The 20,591-nt window shown below is 40.9% G+C and overlaps 2 protein-coding genes across 2 annotated transcripts; one reads left to right on the top strand and one right to left on the bottom strand.

Moving 5' to 3' along the window:
- The first annotated feature begins 9 nt into the window (after positions 1-9).
- Positions 10-8,398, top strand: znf687a (zinc finger protein 687a). Its single transcript, XM_023400848.2, has 11 exons — positions 10-79; positions 562-2,562; positions 3,253-3,508; positions 3,605-3,771; positions 3,901-4,085; positions 4,195-4,371; positions 4,462-4,624; positions 4,739-4,978; positions 5,066-5,178; positions 5,312-5,414; positions 5,521-8,398. Exons 2-11 carry the CDS (start codon positions 583-585, stop codon positions 6,148-6,150), a joined length of 4,014 nt encoding a protein of 1,337 aa, XP_023256616.1. The 5' UTR covers positions 10-79; positions 562-582; the 3' UTR covers positions 6,151-8,398.
- Positions 8,399-8,438: 40 nt separating this feature from the next.
- On the bottom strand, positions 8,439-20,488 carry otoa (otoancorin). Its single transcript, XM_023400849.2, has 29 exons — positions 20,403-20,488; positions 19,425-19,503; positions 19,280-19,338; positions 18,346-18,367; positions 18,071-18,119; positions 16,975-17,116; positions 16,723-16,785; positions 16,425-16,618; positions 16,206-16,339; positions 15,693-15,811; positions 15,440-15,582; positions 15,246-15,354; positions 14,901-15,116; positions 14,648-14,818; positions 14,394-14,534; positions 14,099-14,148; positions 13,598-13,718; positions 13,391-13,509; positions 13,142-13,283; positions 12,816-13,009; positions 12,637-12,727; positions 12,310-12,439; positions 11,979-12,199; positions 11,522-11,671; positions 11,299-11,441; positions 10,818-10,954; positions 10,620-10,717; positions 9,781-9,943; positions 8,439-9,229 (listed from the first exon to the last, which is right to left on the bottom strand). The coding sequence occupies exons 2-29, from the start codon at positions 19,480-19,482 to the stop codon at positions 9,147-9,149; spliced, it is 3,462 nt and encodes a 1,153-aa protein (XP_023256617.1). The 5' UTR covers positions 19,483-19,503; positions 20,403-20,488; the 3' UTR covers positions 8,439-9,146.
- Positions 20,489-20,591: the final 103 nt, after the last annotated feature.

Here is a 20,591-nt window from a genome sequence, read left to right as displayed (position 1 = left end):
GAAGTCGCTGTCGCATGATTAGGTGACGGAAAACTTATGCGTCCGAGAGGCAAGTCAGGAACCAACTGTAAACTAGCAGGTAACTAAAATGAAATACAAGCGTGAACTTATGTTCACCTTGCGCACACATAACATGTATTACACATAATGTATTAGGGCCACATAAGCTGAGTGTTTGACCGAGCTAAATATAGTTTTTAACTTCTTGAGTAAAGTTGGCCCGTTGGCGTTAGCGAGACCAGCTAGCAGGTGAAAGCTAAACTGTAGCTAGCTGCTAGCAGAAGCTCCCACTTGTTGCAGCATGACAGTCGAGCCTGACGTGTTACACGGCTACTCTGTCCAACTGTTTTTACTCCCTCAAACATGTTTGTTTTTATCAAGAAAGTTTGGAGCAGAGTAACATCACCACGTACTTTTTTTGCCTTGACCTAACATATCGGAGCCTCCTGTAAGAAGAGCTGTTCTCGTTTCAGACTTAAAGTTTAAACTTTCGTAGCTCAACGTGTAGTGGTAAAATGCATGTTGAATTATTGTGATTACATTCACCTTTTGCCTCGATAGGTTTCGAGCCTTGTGCTGGCAATGGGGGACATGAAGACCCCAGACTTTGATGATTTGCTGGCAGCTTTTGATATCCCTGACATTGATGCTAAAGAAGCCATCCAGTCAAGTCCAGAGGAGCAACGGGATGAGGTGGGGACTGTTGGAGATGGGATAGGGAGTGGGTCTCCGTCATGTTTTCCCTGCTCTCCTGCCTCACACAGTGACCGACCTGTGGTCAGTGTTATTGTGAAGAACACAGTGCGGTCTGAGTCTGTGGAGGAGGAGGAGAAGTCTGCCAGGGATAAAACAGACAATCCTTCAAGTAGTGGCTTAGCTCCTCAGGTTCAGGTCAAGTTGGGTGACCTAACCTCACAGCTCAATCCCGAACTGCCTGCTGATGCTGCTGTGGAGCCCCAGATTGCTAATGGCTTTGAGGGATCTGTCCCCAGCGATCAGGGAATGTGCAACACAGAGCCATGGTCCCTGCATTCACCGTTGAGGTCGACACTGAATGATAAAGAGGCTGAAAGCGATAAAACAGCTGAGGTTGGATCAATCCAGCATACGACTGATGTCATGAACAGTTTGAAGCCTCTCCTTTTTCCCGAGTCTCCGACTACTGCTCATCCTAACTTCTCAACTACTCCTTCTCCGCACTCTGTCAGCCCTCACCTTTCTCCACACTCCCCTCAGAAAGAAGAAGCTTTTTTCCTTGGTAATTCATCATCCTCCTCTTTACCACAAAACGGGAGTATTAAAGCTGGAATTAAGCATGTTATGCACTCAGAAGATGAAGACTCAGAGCCAGATTTAGGAAGTCCACTGGTTATCCAAGAGAGCCCAGAATCTCTAATGTCCTCCCCTCCCAAATTTAAACTACGGTCTGAGCTGCTTCGGTCTCCTGAAACCACCTCTTGTGACATTTCTCATCCTCCTCATCTGTCCTTTTCTCTGGTATCTGCAAAACCTAAACCCCTTCTTGAGGATGAGGGGCAACCTACCACCCCCCATTCTCCCTCTGAAGCTCCTCAGCCGCAGAGCTCCGAGAGCTGCCTCCCCTCTGTCAGCACAGGCTCTGCATCAGTCCAAGAGGAGAAATATCCAGAGCATGTGATTGATGAGCGGGACTCACCTGAGAGCCCACCGCCCAGTGAGACAGGTTTTTTTGTCCCCAATGGAAGCAGCAGCCCCGATGTGGCCAAAACACCAGGTCTTGCAATGAACCACAAGGACTTTTGTCACAAAGAGGAACTCATGGAAAGCGAGCCTAGTAAAGAGGACAGGCCAAGTGATACAGAGGAGCTTAGTGAAAAGACGACTGGAGATGGGGATAACTTAAATGGGGAGACAAGTGGTGTTGGCACATCATCTGTGGTGCCGGCACATGTGTCTGCTAGTGCTGCAGAGACAGATTCATCTCCATTGCGTCCCCTCAAAGTTAAAATCAAAATGTCTAGAGGAAGCATCACAACTGTGACTGGGGTGGCACCTAAAAGAAATGCAAGAGCCACTTCCAGTGCCGTTGATAGTTCAAAACCTTCACTACAACGTCACAACACAAAATCCAAGAGGGAATTGCCACAGCAATCTCAGTTGCCTGCAGTATCGATGCTCCAGGATGCTTGTGCTGCAACACCAGAAGGTGCCAGTACAGTTAAACAGAAAACCGCAGTGAACACCAAACCTAAAGTTTCCCCCACAGCTGTCAGCATCACAAAAACCGCAGCCCTGCCCTCTGTCTCTTCCCCCAAAGTCAGCCCAGGTGGGATCAACCTGCGCAGCCTGGGCCAGAAGACTCTCAACAGTGGGACACTTCCCGCACCTTCACCTCTGCTGCCTCAAATTGGCAGCAGACCAGCATCCATAGTAAACAGCACTGGGGCAATCATATCCAAGACTCAGACCAACCTGGTAGAAGCTTTCAACAAAATCCTCAACAACAAGAACCTGCTGCCCAGTTACAAACCAGACCTGAGTGCACCTCTTCCTGTAGAGTGGGGCATTCCTCTGCCTGCACAGGTAAGCTGTCATTGTGTGTAGCAGTATATTGATAATCGATAATTGTTTCAGTAATTTTTAAAAAATGCCAAACATTCACAAATTCCAGCTGCTCAGATGTCATAGTTAACTGAATTTTTGGGGGGTTTCGGACTGTTGGTCAGACAAAACAAGCAATTTGAATATTTCACATTGGAAATTTTCACTATTTTTTTTTTATATTTTAAAGACAAAACGACAAACTGATTGTATTTTAATTGGTAATGAAAAAGGATCGTTAGTTGCAGCCCTAAATGTGTAAACTGCAACTAGGGACCTCTACCACGAACCCACCACAGATTATCAGGTTGATCTAGCTGTTTTGCTTTGCATAATAAGGTTAGCCTGATAATCATAAGCAGCTCAGTTGTATCTAAGATATAAATCAATGTGGTTTTTATTTGTGTAAATAGAAATTTGCAGGTAGAGGATCTATGCTGCCTAACTAATCTGATATCACATCATGAACAGGAAGTCATGGGTCAGATTTCTGACATTGTGACATGTAATGTTCCTGCTAGGCTGAATTCCTTCAACAATAGAACGTAATTGATAAGGTTTATTGGTCTTGCTAATCATCACTTCATGATAAGTTCACAACATTGTTTTACATTTCTCTAGTTTATATTAATTAATCAGTATCTAATGGCATGAATGTTTGCTCCCCTGCAGGGTTACCGCTGTTTGGAGTGTGGTGATGCTTTTGCACTGGAGCAGAGTTTGGCGCGACACTATGATAGACGCTCATTGAGGATTGAAGTGACGTGTAACCACTGTGCCAAACGCTTGGCCTTCTTCAACAAGTGTAGCCTGCTTTTGCACGCCAGGGAGCACAAGGAGAGGGGCCTGATCATGCAGTGTTCACACCTGGTCATGAAACCTGTACCTGTGGAGCAAATGGTCGGCCAGCAGGAACCCAAGGCAACTGGTTAGTGAGAATTCTTGTGTATGATTATATATATTATGTGTGCTCTTACCATCTCTCCGGTCATCCTCTTCAACTGTCTGCCATTATCCTCTTTAGGGTCGGTCACCCCAAACCCATCACCCCAGTCACATCAAGCAGTACCTAACAAGAAAGCAGAAGAAGTGCAGTACCTCAGTAATAAATGTCCTGAGTGTCTGGCTCAGTTTAGCAGCAAAGAAGAGGTGGCTGAACACTTTCAAGAAATCAAACCAGCACACCCAACAGTAAGTCTTGTGTGTCTGTTTGAGGAAAAAAAGAGCAAGAATTTTCCTTTGTTTTCTCATGATATTCAAAATGAGCTCTAACTTAATTCCTTCCTTTGGCCCCTACCTTTTATCTCTGTTGTCCCCCAGCCATGTACAGACTGTTCTCCTCCCATGCTCCTGCCCAACAGCTGCAGTGCAGCAGCTCATCAACGCATCCACCAAAGCCTTCCACCACATGTGTGCCCAGAATGTGGGGGCACAGCCAAGCAGCCACAATTTCAAACACATCTGGACAAGACCTGTTTGCACTTTGCCCGCCGCATAGGATACAGGTGCAACATCTCCCCACACTGCAATCAGACTACAGTATATAGTGCTGGCTTTGTCATACACATAATGTTTCTCTCCTTTATCTGTCTTTTAACATATCTCTTTCTGTAGATGTTCCAGTTGCCTGGTAGTGTTTGGAGGGCTGAATTCTGTGAAGTCTCATATTCAGCAGGCTCATTGTGATATGTTCCACAAATGCCCCAGCTGCCCCATGGCTTTCAAATCTGCCCCCAGCATACAGAACCATGTGGCTGCCCAACATCCAACAGTCACTATAGGACAAACAATGTACTGCATGCACTTAAAGACACACACAGATACAGATTTGAAGCTGCATCTTTTCATGTGAAAATAAAATTCTCTCCTATTCCTTTGCAGGCTGATCTATAAATGTGTCATGTGTGACACTGTTTTTACCCACAAGCCCCTGTTGAATGTCCACTTTGACACTCATTTAACCAATCAAAAGGTGCATGTCTTTAAATGCCCTGAGTGCACCAAGCTGTTTTCTCAGAGGAATTCCCTACTGGAGCATTTCAAGGTATATCTATGTTAATGTACTTGGTCTAAATACCTAATTAAGTGTTTAGACAAGAAAATGTCAGTCTTACAATTGATGCACTATTTTTTTTACCCTGTTCCCTCTGTTCTTCAGACCCACAAGACTTCCATGTTAAAACAAGAGTTGCCTTCACCTCCAGCTGTTTCCTCTCGTCCACGGCCTTCAGTGAAGTTGGAGAACTCAGATGGGGACGAGTGGATGGATAAAGACAAAGAAGAGAAAGTGAAGACAGAGAGGACGAAGACCCCCTCAGGGTGGAAGTGCGCGCCTTGCCACGTACGCTACACAGACCGCGAAGACTACATTACCCATATGGCTGAACAGCATAGCAAGGTAATTTGAATGAATTCATTTTGTTTTCAGATGCATCTGTAAATTGTTTCATGTATTCATAAACGTGTATGTGCTCGTGTTGTGTAGATTCTGAAGAAGTTTCCTTGTAACAAATGTGAGAGCTCCTTCACCACGACTTCCAGTCTGCGACGTCACATCAGAGACAAACACAAAGTCATGAACCGTAGCTTCCGCTGCCAGTGAGTATACCACATACTGCATGAAACCAAAACAGATTGCTCCTTTACCTCCTACATAATTCTACCACGGGTCAGTCAGACACACTTAAATCTGATATTCACATTGTGTAAATTTGTGTGTGCACTTATGTAGGTTTTGTGCTGAGGGTAAGAAAACGTTCAGCAGCAGAGCGATGTTGGAGAGGCATGTTCAGCTGAGACACAACATGGAAACTGTGAGCAAGGACACACTGATGGTAAGCCTCCCTTGTATTTATTTATTTTTAGAAAAGTCAGACTTGAAGAGCTTTTTTACTAAGATGTGACTAACAGCAATTATCTTCATTTCCTCTGGTATAACAGGGAGGCGGAGATGAGGCTGATTGTTCCTCAGAACAGGACAGTGGTTTGGGGGCTCGTCAGAGACGCAAAGGAACTGTGAAGATGGAGCACGATGATGAGTCCACAGATGGGATGAGTCCTGTGAAGAAGTTGCGGTCGTCTTCCTCTGTACCTGCTCCATACTTGCTTCCTGACTCTGGGTTTCGCTGTGCCCCCTGCGGCTTCACCACAGACGACCAGACATCATTCCTGGAGCACATCAGCCAGCATAGACGAGGAGGGACAGAGGGTGGTGGTCTGCAGTGTCTACAGTGCGGCGCCTGCTTCACGTCCACCTCCTCCCTATCTCGCCATCGCTTCATCACCCACAAAGTGAGAGATGCATTCACTGACAACCAGCAAGCCCTCAGCATGCACCCAGCACCGTCCCCTGGTAATAGAAGGAACCATGATGATAAGAGTTCTCTGGATTGTTCTGCACCAGCATCACCCTCCGTTCAACCCTCCATAGCTCAGGGGAAGGAAGAGGAGGGCACACTGGCCTGTAAGGTATGCGGTAAACATTTTGAAAAGGCAACAGATCTGAATACACACTTCAGAACTCACGGTATGGCTTTTATCAGCGCAAGAAACGCAGGAAAAACTACCTAAGATGGCAGACACAAGGAGAGGATCAATGTCGGTAAGTGATATAATTGCAAGTGCCTTTTTTAAGTGTTGGTTAGTACATCTATGCACTAATGTAACCAAAGATTGCTAGAACAGAGTTTTTATGTGAATAGATTGTAAAACAATCAGATGTGATTCTCACAAGGGGAGAGCGGCCTTAACCTTCTGACGTTCAGGATCTAATGCTGCATTTCTGTGTTCGGTAATAATACTAATGAGATCAGAGCTACTTCCTGGTCAGTGGACAGTAAGTCTGACTGGTTCACTGCTGTGACCACATTCACATGATTATGTGCCAGTAGAGAACTGTGAATGTTTTAACCAAATCCTACTGTGATTGTGACAGCTGTTTCAGTGAATGTTGATAGACAGCGATGGAATGTGTCTTGTTTTTTATTTTTTAAATACTTTCATCCTACTGAGGAGATTGTTGAATGCCAACCCTGGTGTTTTTCTGTAAAGTTATGTTTTTTATGTTGTTTTGTCTGTTTATTTTTTTGTTTGTTTTTTTACATATTTTTGGCTGGACCGCAACAGCAAGGTGTTTACAGCCTGCAATGTTGCCAACTTAGTGTACTTAGTGCAGGTGACAGAGAGTGGGTGAGAAGCAAACCGATATAAAAGGCTGAAAAGGACTAAAACTCGGCAGAATGTAAATAGTCTATGACACGGTCCAGCCGCATACTGGGTTTTGACATGATCTTGTTAGAGAATCATTGTGTTTGTTTAGAATATGTTAGCTCACCTACTATCAAGTGTGTATACTTTTAACTCATTGCCAGCCATGTTCTAGAGCATACAACAACAATATAAATTGCGTGCCAACTTTAAAGGCAGCCACCGGCTTCCATACATTTTAGTGTGTTTATGAGATATGTAAGATAGGTAATCAATTACCTCTATATACTAACACAAAGACGGTATTTTGTACTATAAAGCCTGTAACTTTTGAAGATACCAACTTAATGAGTCCCACTCAGACCTCTGAAACTTTTTATTAGCTTCAGCTGGACTTAAGAATATATTTTTGCACAGAACAAGGTCTGTAGATTTTTTCCCTATTAACTCTCATTGAAATCATGTTAAAAAGGGATCTCTTCACTGCCTGTACAGACAGGAGGAATAATTACAGTGACCAGTAACTCTTGCGATGCACATTAAATGTAAAGTATTTCTGTATTGTTTTTGAGACACTTGAAAAACTGTTGCTATTAAATATTTACTGTTATTTTCTCAATAAGTTAAAAGTCCCTGCACGTTGTTTATCCATATCATACTGAAATTAATTTGGACCAATAACTTTCTGGAAGACAAGAATTGAATGTAAAAGTTTTCACTATAATTTGGAAAATGGTCAGCAACAATCTCATGTGTACACACTTTGTAGTTATTGGTACAACTTTCAAAGCCATTGAAATTAACATTTAATACCTTTTTAAATGGAATGTACTGTATTTACATCAGATTAACTGATTTATTCCTTCTCTGTGAGCAGCAAGAGATGGAATCCTGTATTATGGCTTCTTGGTATGCAGCATATGTTTGTCTAAATCTTGCTTCATGAAATTACTGTAAACAAAAGATCAGTGTGTATGTGATTATGTCTGTTCCTTATGCTTTCCTAAAAACATGAGGAGATGTTGAACTTTGTATTTGATGAGGATTTCTTAAGTCTTCGGCACTGCTAAAAAAGAAAAAAATGACTTAAGCTGTGGTAAAGGAGCTGAATGTAATCAGATGTTCCAGCTTTGCTCAGCACAGATCAGGTTGCGTTATGGATGAACAGGTGTCAACAAAACCGTTGCAGGACACAAATGGCCTGAGAGGAGAAACAAGTGTTGTAGAGATACTGTATTAAGTTGTGGGTGCTTAAAAGATTTTGAGTGTTGTGTTTTGATTTAATATTTTTGTTAAGTGGCACCTTTTAGCTGTTTATGTCATGTCTTACAAGCTGCTGGTTCACTGAGATGTCTCATACCACAGAATCCATAGACTTAGCTAATATCCATGCATCAATGTCATTGAGTTTAAAAAAAGCAAAGAACTATTCCTTTAATGTGCTGTTGTCACCAGTGACCTGTGTGCTTTTGTGTTTACTTTCTCAGGAGATTATCCCATGCTTTAACACACATTGTCCTATTTAACTTTTCAGTTTTTGCATTGACAAGACAATTTTTAACCAAATGTTTAAAAAAAAAAAAAGATGAATTAAAAATGGACACGTCCTCCATTTAAGTTGTTTTGTTTCTAACTACCATTTCAACAGCAACTTAAGTATATTAATAATCTTTATTGATTTGAATCATTTGTCATCCTCCATTTTGTCACCACAATGTCAACTAGCACAGACCTCCCCCGAGGCCAATGTCAAACAACATACACCAAACTTTAGAGAAGAAACATTCAAAATCATAGTAAATCATCCAGATCTGTCCCCAAATTTTATTGATTCTTACCTGGTCCATTCCCCATGCCTCCACCAAATTTGGTGCAACACGGATCAGTACTTATTGTGTACTCCTGCAGACTCACAGACAAACCAACAAACGGACACAGGTGAAACCAAAACCTCTTTGGCAGAAGTAAATGTCCAAATTGTTATTTTTTAAGACATCCCATATAGACGACATCAGACTTACAAACATTAAATATTCCTCTTAATTCTATTAAAATATACTTTCTCATAAATATATATATATATATATATATGGAAGAATATTTAAAAATGACCCTGATAAATAGTAATAATAAAGAATCCTAACACATCTTACCAGCTCATTTGATTATGTTGTGTTTTGTACACTCCAAGGCTCACACATAAATGATCACAAACGAGATGAACTTGCAGAATGTCAGCAGTGCTCTATGATAAAATAACATCATTGTAATATATGATGAAAATAATAGAAACAAGGATGCATGTGCGTAGTTAGCTAAGGCTCCTGCAGGTTTTGCCCTTGGATATCGTGGCTCTGGTCTCACAGCAGCAGGAACCCCATGAGCAGAAACAGAAGGGGCTTCACGTATGCCGAGATCCCCTCGACACTCAGTGATGGAGCTCCTGGACGAGAGAGTAATGTCAAGATTTAATCTGAAGATTTCTTTTATGAGAACCTTCCTTAATCACTACTGTGGTAGGGTCTTGCATTAGCACAACCTTTTGCCCAAGTTAGAAGAGTTTTGTTTATTTTACATGGAAGATTAATGTATTTGTGTTTTTCTCTCTGCTCTTCACAAGTGGGTGGGAAAAGAAGTGATATCCACTTGTGCACCAGTCAGTATAATACTGAACAGTGAAAGATGCGATAAAGCTCTCTAGTGGGCTCATCTGTGGATAGAAAAATTATTAAAGCTGCTATAAGTATTTTTCTGTATAACTAGGTATCGCTTAATCAACTTTTCCAAATTCAACCACCTCCACTTCAAACCAATGAGGAGAGCACAGAGAAAAACACAAATAGTGATGACATCACTCAAAGAAAGCAGCTGATAATAATACCTAAGGTTATTTTACCTTTAATTTTAACTTGAAACTAAGTTTTCATGGACACTTGTAACATTCAAACTCTGAAGAGTTTGTGAATCTACATGAGTGTACATCTGTCTTCTTACCTGATTGGCTAGTTTTTGTTGGCTCATGAGACCTAGTCAGAGACCCAGTCAGAGCCCTATCGAGAGCGGCCCGCTGTGTGACTCTGAGCGCAGCTCGTTGTTTATTGGTTACCATGGCAGCGTTGTCAGGACCAAGAGCCTCGAGCTGAGCAACAGAGAGTGCCTGGAGGGAAAAACAGTAAATGGCACAGAGGTGAAAGTACTGGAAGAAGTATTCAGATCCTTTGCTTAAGAAATATGACAATGTATTACAAGTAAATGTCCTGCGTGCAAATTCTTATTTGAGTAAAAATAACAGTGTTATCAGCAAAATGTAATTATACTAACAAAAGTAAGTGTAGTCATTATGGTAAAAAGTTCCTGTAGATGCATATGTATACTATACAGTTAGATATGTTTATACTATAATTTTTATATATTGGCACTGATGCATAATTACTGAATGTGATCAGAACTTTTGTTATATTTTGTTAATACGGAACTGGTTACAACAGTTTAACTTGCTAAAAAGATCAGCTTATTTTCTATTGCATTAAGAATATTTCAACCTGATGTTCATTTAAATCCAAAATGTTCTCGAGATGAGTGTCTATATCTTGAAACATGCTATTTGTATAACATGTTTCATACACAAGGTCAATACTCCAGTACATTTCAAAGTGCAACATTTCCCTTTGAATTGTACTGGAGTTTTAGTACAAAATAACATAAATGGAAATGTTAAGTACAAGTACAATAGAGCTGTGCTTGATGTAAATGAACTTAGCCATTTTCCACCACTGGATTTGACTCTCTGCTGAAAGTCGGTGGAAGGAAAGAATAATGGCCAAGTTACTTACAGCGAAGTTGTTTGGTGGTATGAGTGGGATGCTGGTGTCGCTGAGAAATGAAAAGAGAGATGGGTCCATAGAAGCCAACTCATTTGCATCCAACCCAGCTGAAGGAAACAGAAACAGGTCAGTAAAACTGCAGCACGTTTGGTGAAATATTACAGTGGAATTTGGTTTCCTGCAGAGAAACACAGGAATTGATCTCACCAATGATGTTGCCTAAGTCAGACACTTGTGCTTCATTCCAGGTGCTGGGTTTTCCAAACACTGACATAGCAAGCATTTTCAACTCCTGTGTAACGTTGAAGGAGCACTGAATGCCATCCATTGAGCCCACAGCATCCCTTTGAGAGAGACACACACACACACACATTATGTAGTTATAACACTGATTCACAGTGCAGCTGAACATATTAGCTGCATGAGACAAACAGGATTTTACTTTTTTTAATACCTGCTATTAATACCATACTATTTGTTGAAACTGGAATATGTATTTTGCATATCAGATTTTTCTTCTGCATATTTTGAGTGATCAAATATTACTGGTAGTGTTGGTGCTTTTGTGAGGTTCCATTTATTGGTTGGTACAAAATTTTGATTGGATATAAACTAATTTATGAACATAACATGCTGAAAGAAAGTGATATAAATAAAACCACATGTGAATTCTGTATGTTGCACAAACCTGAAAGCGTCCTTGTCAAGCTGTTTGATCTCTCCGGAGGTGAGGCCACAGATGAACCGGTTCAATGTTACCATATCTGTAGTTCCCAGCTGCTGCGCTGTCAGGGTGTTATATTTAGCAACAGCCCTCCACACCAGCTCCATCTATTGAGATGGGTCATGATGATTAGGGAACATCATGAGTATAATAGTCACAAGCATGTGAAGCTGTTTCTGTATGTCACCTGTGAGTCATTCCAGCCACAGTGGGCAATTTCCTCCACAGCATCCAGAGTGAAGGGGAGCTTCTCCAGGTCTGCGCCAGAGAAGCCCTGAGTTATACATCCCATCTGCATCACCTCGCTCTCAGTCATCGCTGACACTGGGCCGAAAGCCTGCCGAAACATGAAGCAAAAAAACATTCAAACAAACCAGACTACCTCAGAGGCGACTGCACTGCTACATTTTATCTTCATCACAAAATGATTGTGATGAAGATAAAATGTAGGACGTCAACATTGATATGTGCAATTGAGACCCTAAAACTTTCATGATGTCCATTTTGAATGAGATTTGGATATATGGTAGTCATCAAAATGCAGTTTTTCTCTCAGTCGATAGAAGGGTGCATTGAAAATTTTAATAAAGCAGGATCGTCTTGCTTTGTTAAAAAGTGAACCATACATTTCAGCTGTCCTTTACCTCAATTGCTTTTTTACTTAGCACATCCAGCTGGTCTGCACTGTAGTCAGGGATGGCACCAAGTATTTCTACAGTAGCAAGGAAAGTGTTTTTTGACATCCTGTCCAGCTCTGGAGCCAACCAATAGACGTTGGCCATTCCCAATTCTTCAATCATCTCCACAGTGGGTGTTCGGTCACTGTTAGTGCCAGTGTTACTGCTAGCAACACCGTTACTGTTAGCTGAGTGAAACAGAGAAATAGAGGCGTACAAGAGAATCATACATCACCAATTAGTTTTTATGTGGTATCACTACAAAATTAACAACACAAACAAGATGTCTCTTCCTCACCTTCTCTCTTTCTGCGTGCTGCATTTGCTGTGTTGGTGGTGGTGGTGAGATCAAAGAATTTCTTTCTCAGGGCGTCTGAGACGTGGGACAGGCGTGACTTCAGAAAGTAGAGAACGTCCTTCATCCAAGGCTAACAGGGACAGAGAAAAATACATGCATGAATCCCAGCAACTAGAAACGTACTAAACTCCCTCTTAACTTTGAGTGATTGGTGATTTATTGATAAAAAATGTGGAAAAGCTGACACAGAATATCATGAGCTGCATCACTGTCCAGGTGACATGTGAAAGAGAAGACAAAACATACACAACACAAAAACATACACACCTTATTGGGCAGAGCAGATGTGGCAGTATCATCCAAAAGGAGGATAGGACCCAGTGCTTCCATAGTCTCAGCGGACCAATCAGATGGATCCCTGCAGAAGATTTTAAAAATTAATCAGACTCCAGCTTTCTCTGCCTTTCTCTGTAGTTACTCCAGCGTCCACTGGGAGAATGTCCTACCCAAAAGTCTGGTTGACCAGCTGAATAAGATCTGCCCTGTGGCCTTGAGGAATGTGCTGGCAGGAAGCCATGGCCTGGAGGGTGGAGTTGATGACATCTGGGGCCATGAGGCGCAGTTGGGAAGCCGTCAGCTCGCACAAGAGCTGTCCAAGCCTGGACACATCCTCAGAGGTCAGTTTGGAGAAATCCACTTCCTGCAAATGTACAGTAAAAATCTTAGGCTGCTGTTGCATGTGTGCAGCTACTGGACTCTTTATGTGACACTAATAGGTGTAGAGCTAGTGACACCACCATCATCAAAACACTAAATGTGTCCCTGTGTGTACTTTGGTCAGGCAGTTCAGAGCCTTCTCGGTGAGCACGGGGCGAGACGGTGCGCGGAGAGGTAATGAGCTCAGGTTGGCCATTTCCATCTTGTCGATGAAGACAGGACACACAGAGTCAGGCAAATCCTTCACCTTGGAAGGCCTGAGATAGTGGGAATACATAGGTGGAAAGCTGTGACATTTTATTGCAGGAAAACATGACAAGAACATGATTAAATAAGACAAAGAAAAGGGGGAGTGTTTGCTTACGGCAGGTGAGGAAGTAAGAAGGCGGGAATCTTATCCAGCTCCTCCGATGTGATGGTTTTGAAATAGTCAGCCCTCTCTTTCTCCAAAGTCGCAAAAAGCTTTCGGGCAGCACATCCTGCCTGAAAACATGTATTTGTTACCAATAGGTATACTCTACACAGATAACTGTGTGTGTATAGGCCACCGTATGTGTATGTAGATGTATACCTGCACTTTGGGGACCCACTGTGGAGTCTCTGCTACGGCCTGAGCCATGTTCTGCGTGTCGTTGTCAGCAACTTTGTCGATCATCTTACATGTTATGCCCTGGAGGACTGACCGCAGCCTCCTGTTTCCGCCAATCATAATTTCAATGTGAGCATGCAAAGCAATGGCAGCAAAGCACATACAGTAAGAAGAACATGCAGATAATGGAAACATCTCTATTGTCATTTTCTGTGTTGTTAAACGCCTTGAAAACAATCTTCTCAAGCATCTTCTTACTTGAGTTTTGATGGCAGTAATAATATATAATATATAATAAAGATGTTTCAGAAGATTAAATTTTACTTGCTTATATGGTGACAATTACAGAGATAGTTTTCAAGTGCTTTAAGAGCAATCATTTTAGCCTTGTTTTTTATTGCAAGGTCTTAGTTCTGCTGTACAGTGCACGTACAGTGTATTGAATAGGGTTTGTGTTATTTTACTCATTGCTGGATATCTTACCTAAACTGAAGCTGCTTTAGGTCTTGCATCTTTTTTGCCAGGTATGCTGCCTAAGGAAAAGACAACAAAGACGGAAACATGGCACTAGTATTTTAAAAATACAGCTCATTATATAATTAACTTAACAGCCTTAAGTAATACATTTATGTAAGATTCTGTAATCCAGATTGATCTACAGCGGGTGCATCAATATCAGTCATTTTTAACATCAAAACATAAAGAAACCTGATAGTTCAGAGTACATTCAAAATGTTTAACTCATTAAAATGGTCTTTTGGTAGAGAGGAGGTATTACCTGTGGCCGACTCCACGTTTTATTCTCCACTTGGTCCAAAGAGGTGATGTTTGCTTTTTCCAGGCTGCTTAGAGAAATGCGGCGAAGCAAAGGGCCGGACAACTTCTGCACCAGCTCTGAGGGATCAACACCCCCACGCAGCTGCAGGGAAGCATTTCATTCTTTCTAAAATGATGTTTACAGTGTATATAAATGATACCACTTTACAGTGTCATAGTTCATCCTCTATTTCCTGTTCCTCTCTCCTTACTCACCCCCTCCAGCATGGCCTTCAGCTGCCCTTTCCTCATCCTCCTGGAGATGTTCTTCAGAGCCTCTCTATCTTCAAGGATCACCCGGGCTTTCATGTGCTTGAGCACACAGCTCGGCAAACCTTCTGCAACCGACTGAAGGGCCATCAGCTCCTCACCTGACACCTCTTTACACTAAAGAAGAGAAGATAATGAGATAAGTACCAAGTGAGAGGGAGATCATGTGGGAGACAAGCTGCCAACCCTGCAGGCTTACCTTCTTATCACCCAGCTGTTTCTTGAGCAGAGCGCGCATCTGGCCACGTGTCCACTGGACGTTGGGTCCCAGATTTTTGAGAACCTCTTTGAGATCAGTGTCAGAGAGCATGGACAGTTGTTTGGGAGACAACATAGTAACACTACTGCCCAGCTCACGTAGTGCTTGAGCAGTGTTGGACTTTGAGATCACAGACTTGACAAGGCGCTTCTTCAGCTTGAGTCATGATAGAGGACAGGAGAAAAAGAGAAGAAGAAGAGATTGACGAAATTTATTACTTCTGTCCTGGCTGAATGGACGACGTGTGAAAGTCAGTGTAAAGTTTGGGCAGCAAGTCACTGATACCTGTCTGATTCTGGGGTTGTCGCAGTTGTCAAGCTGAGAGAGGAGTTTCTTGCTGAGCTCAGGAGTCAAGTCTGGAGCATCATAATAATAACAAGCCAGTGTGCCGAGCCTGGAGGGGATTAAAAAGGCATGAATGTATTCATCCAAACAGTTTTAATGCAGTAATGTACACACATTAATGCATGATTACAGACTTGTCCATATGCTCTGCGAACTCCTCCTTCTCACTGAAGCAATCCTGAACTCTCTGGAGGAACTTCTTGCCCAGGCTGGGCGTCATCCTGGTCGCCCTGCTCAAGGTGGATCTGAACATGGCTGAGCGGAAAAATTTACACAGCTGGAGGAGAAAGTGAAAAGGAAACAAACCAACAGAGCTAAAAATTAAAATCTTATTATTTGCTGCTTTCAGTACTATTTGGTCCTTCTCCTTCTTTGCACCCCCCCGACCTTTTCTTTGGGAGAAGAATCAACATCAGGTGGTGCTAAACGGGAGAGGTACGGCCCCATCATGGTCATCGCTTCCAGGTTCAGCCATTTCAGTGAAGCTTTGCAGCGCTCCAGATGTGCTACGGAATAAAAGATTGTTATGTGATTGTTGTTTAATGACATGACATTTCACTTGCTTTGTATGATTTGCATTAGTGAAGCTGCTTTTTGCTCATATTCCTCAAATGTTTCCTCTTAGTTCTCGTCTCTTTCTCGTTATTTTAATCTGGTTTACTTTATTTCAGCTGCTTCATTTATTTTCCTCAGCCTCATTTAGTCACTTCTACTTTAGAGTTTAGAAGGATTTTCTTTTCTTCTCTCTCCTCTTCACTCATTTCCCCCTCATTTCTAGTGTTTGTGGTATGAATTTATCAGATTTTCTTGTAAATAGTTAGAGGTGAACATATCAGAAAGTGTGACTAGATTTCTTTGTGAACGTGGTTCCTGACTTGTTGGATTTGACTAATCTCTTACTTGATCTTGAGTGAGATGGTGGCTTCATTGTGCAGTTGAAGTAATTCTGAGTGATCTGCTCTTTTGCCCATTGGGCCACCCGAGTCCTTTGATTGTCAGACATGGGATCAAACATCTCCTGCAGCATCTTCATCCTGGAACCAAGAGCAGTTTTAAAATTCAAGGAAAAGTTGATGAGAGACAGCGGAAGAATTACGGTAAGCGCATCAAAACACACACATCATTTTCATGTTTTGTCCCTCTGCTTTGGAAGGAAGGTTCATTTTTGAAGAAGGCATGTCCAGCAGTGCGGGTTTGGCAGCCCACAGCAGTGTGTCATAGTCATCTGAGTCCATGTTGTTTTCACTATTTGTGGTCAAAGTTGCCCAGGACACTGGGGCCAAAAATGCTCGCACGTAACATGCAGATGCCTCCTGTGGAGAGATGGTAGGTATGATTAGACTTCTAGAAAGCAGCATTAACTCATTCATGGATTATGGTGTTTTCGTTGTTAAGATCTTGGCATTAGTGTACTTACAGAAGAGTTTCTCATCAGCCTGATCATGTTTGCAAGATTGGTGCAATTCCACATCTTGATTTTCTAAAAAAAAAGAAAAAAAAAAAGAGTTGTGTCAAATATTAACATCATAGTAGTTAGTTACCCAGAGTAATACATAAACATAATGGATTACATGTTTCAATCATTTTTTTTTTCTTGCATTGAACACAGCTTATAAATGTGGATCAAGTGTACGATTGTGAGAGTATGTGTGTGTGTGTGTTTTCACACCATTTTATCTGAGTCATCCATGGGGACATGGCCAGTCTTTGAACCTTTGTTTGGGCCCGCAGTGGCTGAATTCAGGACATCAAGAAAAGTGGAAAGGAGAGTGTTGGATGAGTCAGCGTTTCTGTCCTCCATAGGCAAATCACTGAGAGAGAAATGTAGAGTGTGAGTAGAGCTGGTTTTAAAAAATCTCATGTTGTGATTTATTTGTGTTTTATTTATCGAAGCTATCGTTTGATTGTCCGGACAAATTCAACCAAGACCATTAGTACTTTTACACCAGCATTTTGCTTCATAGGCAAGGCAAATTTATTTGTATACATTATCATACACAGAGGTCATTTAATGTACTAACCAGAAATTAAAGAAGCAAAATAAGTAGAAGTTAAATGCATAATAAGAAAACAGTATAAATACACAGATTATAAAATAGATTATGTCTAATTTAAGTGCAAGATTATGTGATTAAATTAAGACTTTTAGCTTCTTTTTAAAGCCAGTTACAGTTTGGGCAGATTGGATGTTGTTTGGGAGCTGTGGGCAGAAAGCCATTTCACCTGTTTAGTTTTAACTTCAGGCACCACTAACTGACCAGCTCCTGCAGATCTTAGAGGCTTTTATACATCAAACATTTCTGAAATATATTAAGGCCGCAGACCATTTGGTGACTTGTAGACAATAAGTAAAACTTTGAATTCCATTTTGTAGCTGACTGGAAGCATTGGAGTAAAATGCTCTCTTTTCTTAGTCATATAGTCATACACCTCCTTCACAGTGCAGCCACAGCCCTCAGATGGAGCTGAAAGCCTTGCTCAGGGGTGTCTTGAAAATAATTTCTCACTTTTCACATTTTCTCAGCTTGAAGCAAAAAAATCTCTTCAGCAAAAAGTGGCTAAAACGTTTGTGCAAGCCCAAAGAAACATCTCACATCATATCAACTTCAAGGAAATGGCTTTAAATAAAAGATATTTAAAAATAATAAATGAGAGCAAGTCATGGTTTAAAGAGAACAGGGGTGACACTTGAAAATTCAGTGGGAAATATCAAACATGTTTGCAAGAAATGAACCAAACACATAGAGACACACATGCAGAATTACCTATTATTGAAAACAGTGCTCAGCAGCATCCGCTCAGGCACCTGGTATCCTGTAACATAGCAACCCTCCATATTTATATGTTGTACAAATACATCAGGGCTGGTCTGAATAACTGCCATTTATGAGATGCGACTCATCTTACAAAGGGTATTCATAATACATGCTAACATACACCTTTACATTCACACACCCAGGACTCCATGCAAACAACCCCCCCCCCATCTCTCTCTCACACACAAACTCATTTCATAGAAAAGAGTTAAGAGTCTTCTCACCCTTATTCTTGCACTTTGTCATCTGAAAAAAAAAAATGGACCCATCATCATCAGACATATAGGATAATACATTTAATTGTTTAAAATCATTGTATGTGATTAGAAGAAATATTATACACAAAATAAATGTGAACAACGCTCAAGTTTGATGAAATTATAAAGGTTTTTGATATACTGCATATACAGTATATACACAAAACCATCCTGATGAGTTTCAGATGACTAAATCTAACAGTGTTAAACATGATATGGGGCCCTGTCATGACAGTCATGGTGTGCAGCAGACAGGTGGAAGTAGTGACTGGCTCGAAGCTCTGATGTTTTCTAAAAACAAAAGCACAGAGGGTGGGTATGGAGCTGAAGGTTCAAGGAACAAAATATTATTTAATTCTCTGTGACAAAATGTAAATAAAGGCTTTTTAACCTTATGTTTTTCTTGAACTTGATGAGTTTTAACATAAAAAGATGATTTAAACATAAGTAAAAATTCAAACTTAGAAAACCAGATTGGACATTAAAGGCACAAGAGATACTATGAGGGAAAAAAACTAATTCAGCATCTGGTGGAACCACTTTCTCTCTCTGATGATTTTTCCCCAGGTCAGATATCATTTTTGCACAATTTTCAGACCATCTACCTTCTCTGGCCATCGAACAGCAAGATGTGATTTCCAGTGCAATTACTGCTAATGAATACAATTTGATTTCTATGAGAGATTGCTGCCTTATACTCATCACTTTCCCACATAAAACTGTATAATCTTTTCACAAAACCAATGTGATGATGATAAAATATAATGATTGAAAACTGTAATGAACTCAGCTGTCTTTGAAAACTGTGACAGAGAAAGTTGAACTGTGACTGGGACTTGAAAATCAAAAACAGTTGTTTTGTATACTACCTCCAGACGGAACTCTCCTTTTAGCTACGTACCAGTTTTTTGGCCATGTCCTTGAAGTCACGTTCTCCAGGTCTCTTATATGGGGGCTTAGCTGGGCAGGTAGACACATAACACATAAACAATATGCATGCATATTGCCAGTTATAAGCAGATGATGCATGTGTGATTGCTGCTTACCCAAAACTGCACAGGCCACAATAAGAAGAAAGAAAAATGTTCCTCCTTTTGGAGCCATGGTGAAAAAAGGGCTTCCTGCCTGTTTGTTCAACATCATGACATAATGTGTGTATCAATATCAATACATATTACAAGTGAAGTCAGCAGATGTTCATGTTCTTCCTTTTTAAATTATATTTCTTATATTATTAATATAATATATCTGATTTTATCCTCCATGACTTAAAAAGTAGTGGGATGTGAGGATTTTGTTTTCATGTCTCCAGTTGTTATGGAACCTGTTTCCATGCGAACCACCTCCACTTTTCTGACATACATCCTCCTCTGAGGATTTGTGATCGTCCCTCCCTAGTTACCATCCCTGTTACCCATCCTGTGGGAGACTCCGTGGACTTGAAGGATAACACACTGAGAAAAACAGGTTCGGTGATGTACATGATGTACTGCAGAACCACATCTTGTCAACATGTGTTTTTTGCTCCATCACTTCAGCACACACAACTCATTTCCTCATTACTACTCACATATTTGAATCCCCCCTCAGACATTTGCATCTTGCTGTTTTGCCTTAATTTAAATTGTTTGCTTTCCATTGATTTGACTTCTTATTTAAATATACCCAATGGACATTGGAAATAAATTAAAAGTAAAAATAAAAGAATAATAATTACAAGGAAAATAACGAGACCCTGTATGGTCTCTTATAAAGTCAGACAAGATTTTAGAGCATAATTATATATTTTCTTGTTATATAAATCATCAACATGAAATTACAGGGAACTATCACTCATGAAGAATTATTGAGATAAAAAAAAAAAAAATTCAATAAAGCAAACGATATACACATATCACATCTGTACAAATGTTAAGAATGTTAATTATGTTTCAACATAAATACATAAAACTACAACACATCAAAAAGACAGAAACAGAAAACCAAGAACTTACTGGTTTATCTACTAATTAGTTTTTACTTACAGAATCTGCGTCTGGTCCCTGGTAGATTCAAGTCAGTATTAAAACCGTGTACAGACAAACTGAGGATGTACGTGTTTGTCCCCTGCCTTTCTCTCACATCTGACGTGAGCTGGGTGGTTACCTGTCTGACTTGCCTTAGTCAAAGCTGGTGCATGATGTTAAAACAATACTGTTTGTTAATGTGTGTCT

Source organism: Seriola lalandi, unplaced genomic scaffold, assembly GCF_002814215.2.
Source record: "Seriola lalandi dorsalis isolate HSWRI2012SDOR001 ecotype SW California unplaced genomic scaffold, Sedor1 jcf7180002053060, whole genome shotgun sequence".
Classification (NCBI taxonomy): Eukaryota; Metazoa; Chordata; class Actinopteri; order Carangiformes; family Carangidae; genus Seriola; species Seriola lalandi.
Note: the sequence above shows the minus strand (reverse complement) of the source record. Positions and strands in the feature narration are given on the sequence as shown.

Bases quoted from the DNA above. Each gene is read 5' to 3' on its own strand.
- otoa (XM_023400849.2), bottom strand. From the start codon at position 19,482: ATGGCTCCAAAAGGAGGAACATTTTTCTTTCTTCTTATTGTGGCCTGT. The intron at 19,339-19,424 runs GTAAGCAGCAAT...CTACCTGCCCAG, and splicing joins TGTGGCCTGTGCAGTTTTGG to CTAAGCCCCCATATAAGAGA. The intron at 14,819-14,900 runs GTAAGCCTGCAG...TCTCTTCTTTAG, and splicing joins AACAGCTGGGTGATAAGAAG to TGTAAAGAGGTGTCAGGTGA.
- znf687a (XM_023400848.2), top strand. From the start codon at position 583: ATGGGGGACATGAAGACCCCAGACTTTGATGATTTGCTGGCAGCTTTT. The intron at 3,509-3,604 runs GTTAGTGAGAAT...TATCCTCTTTAG, and splicing joins GCAGGAACCCAAGGCAACTG to GGTCGGTCACCCCAAACCCA. The intron at 4,625-4,738 runs GTATATCTATGT...TCTGTTCTTCAG, and splicing joins CCCTACTGGAGCATTTCAAG to ACCCACAAGACTTCCATGTT.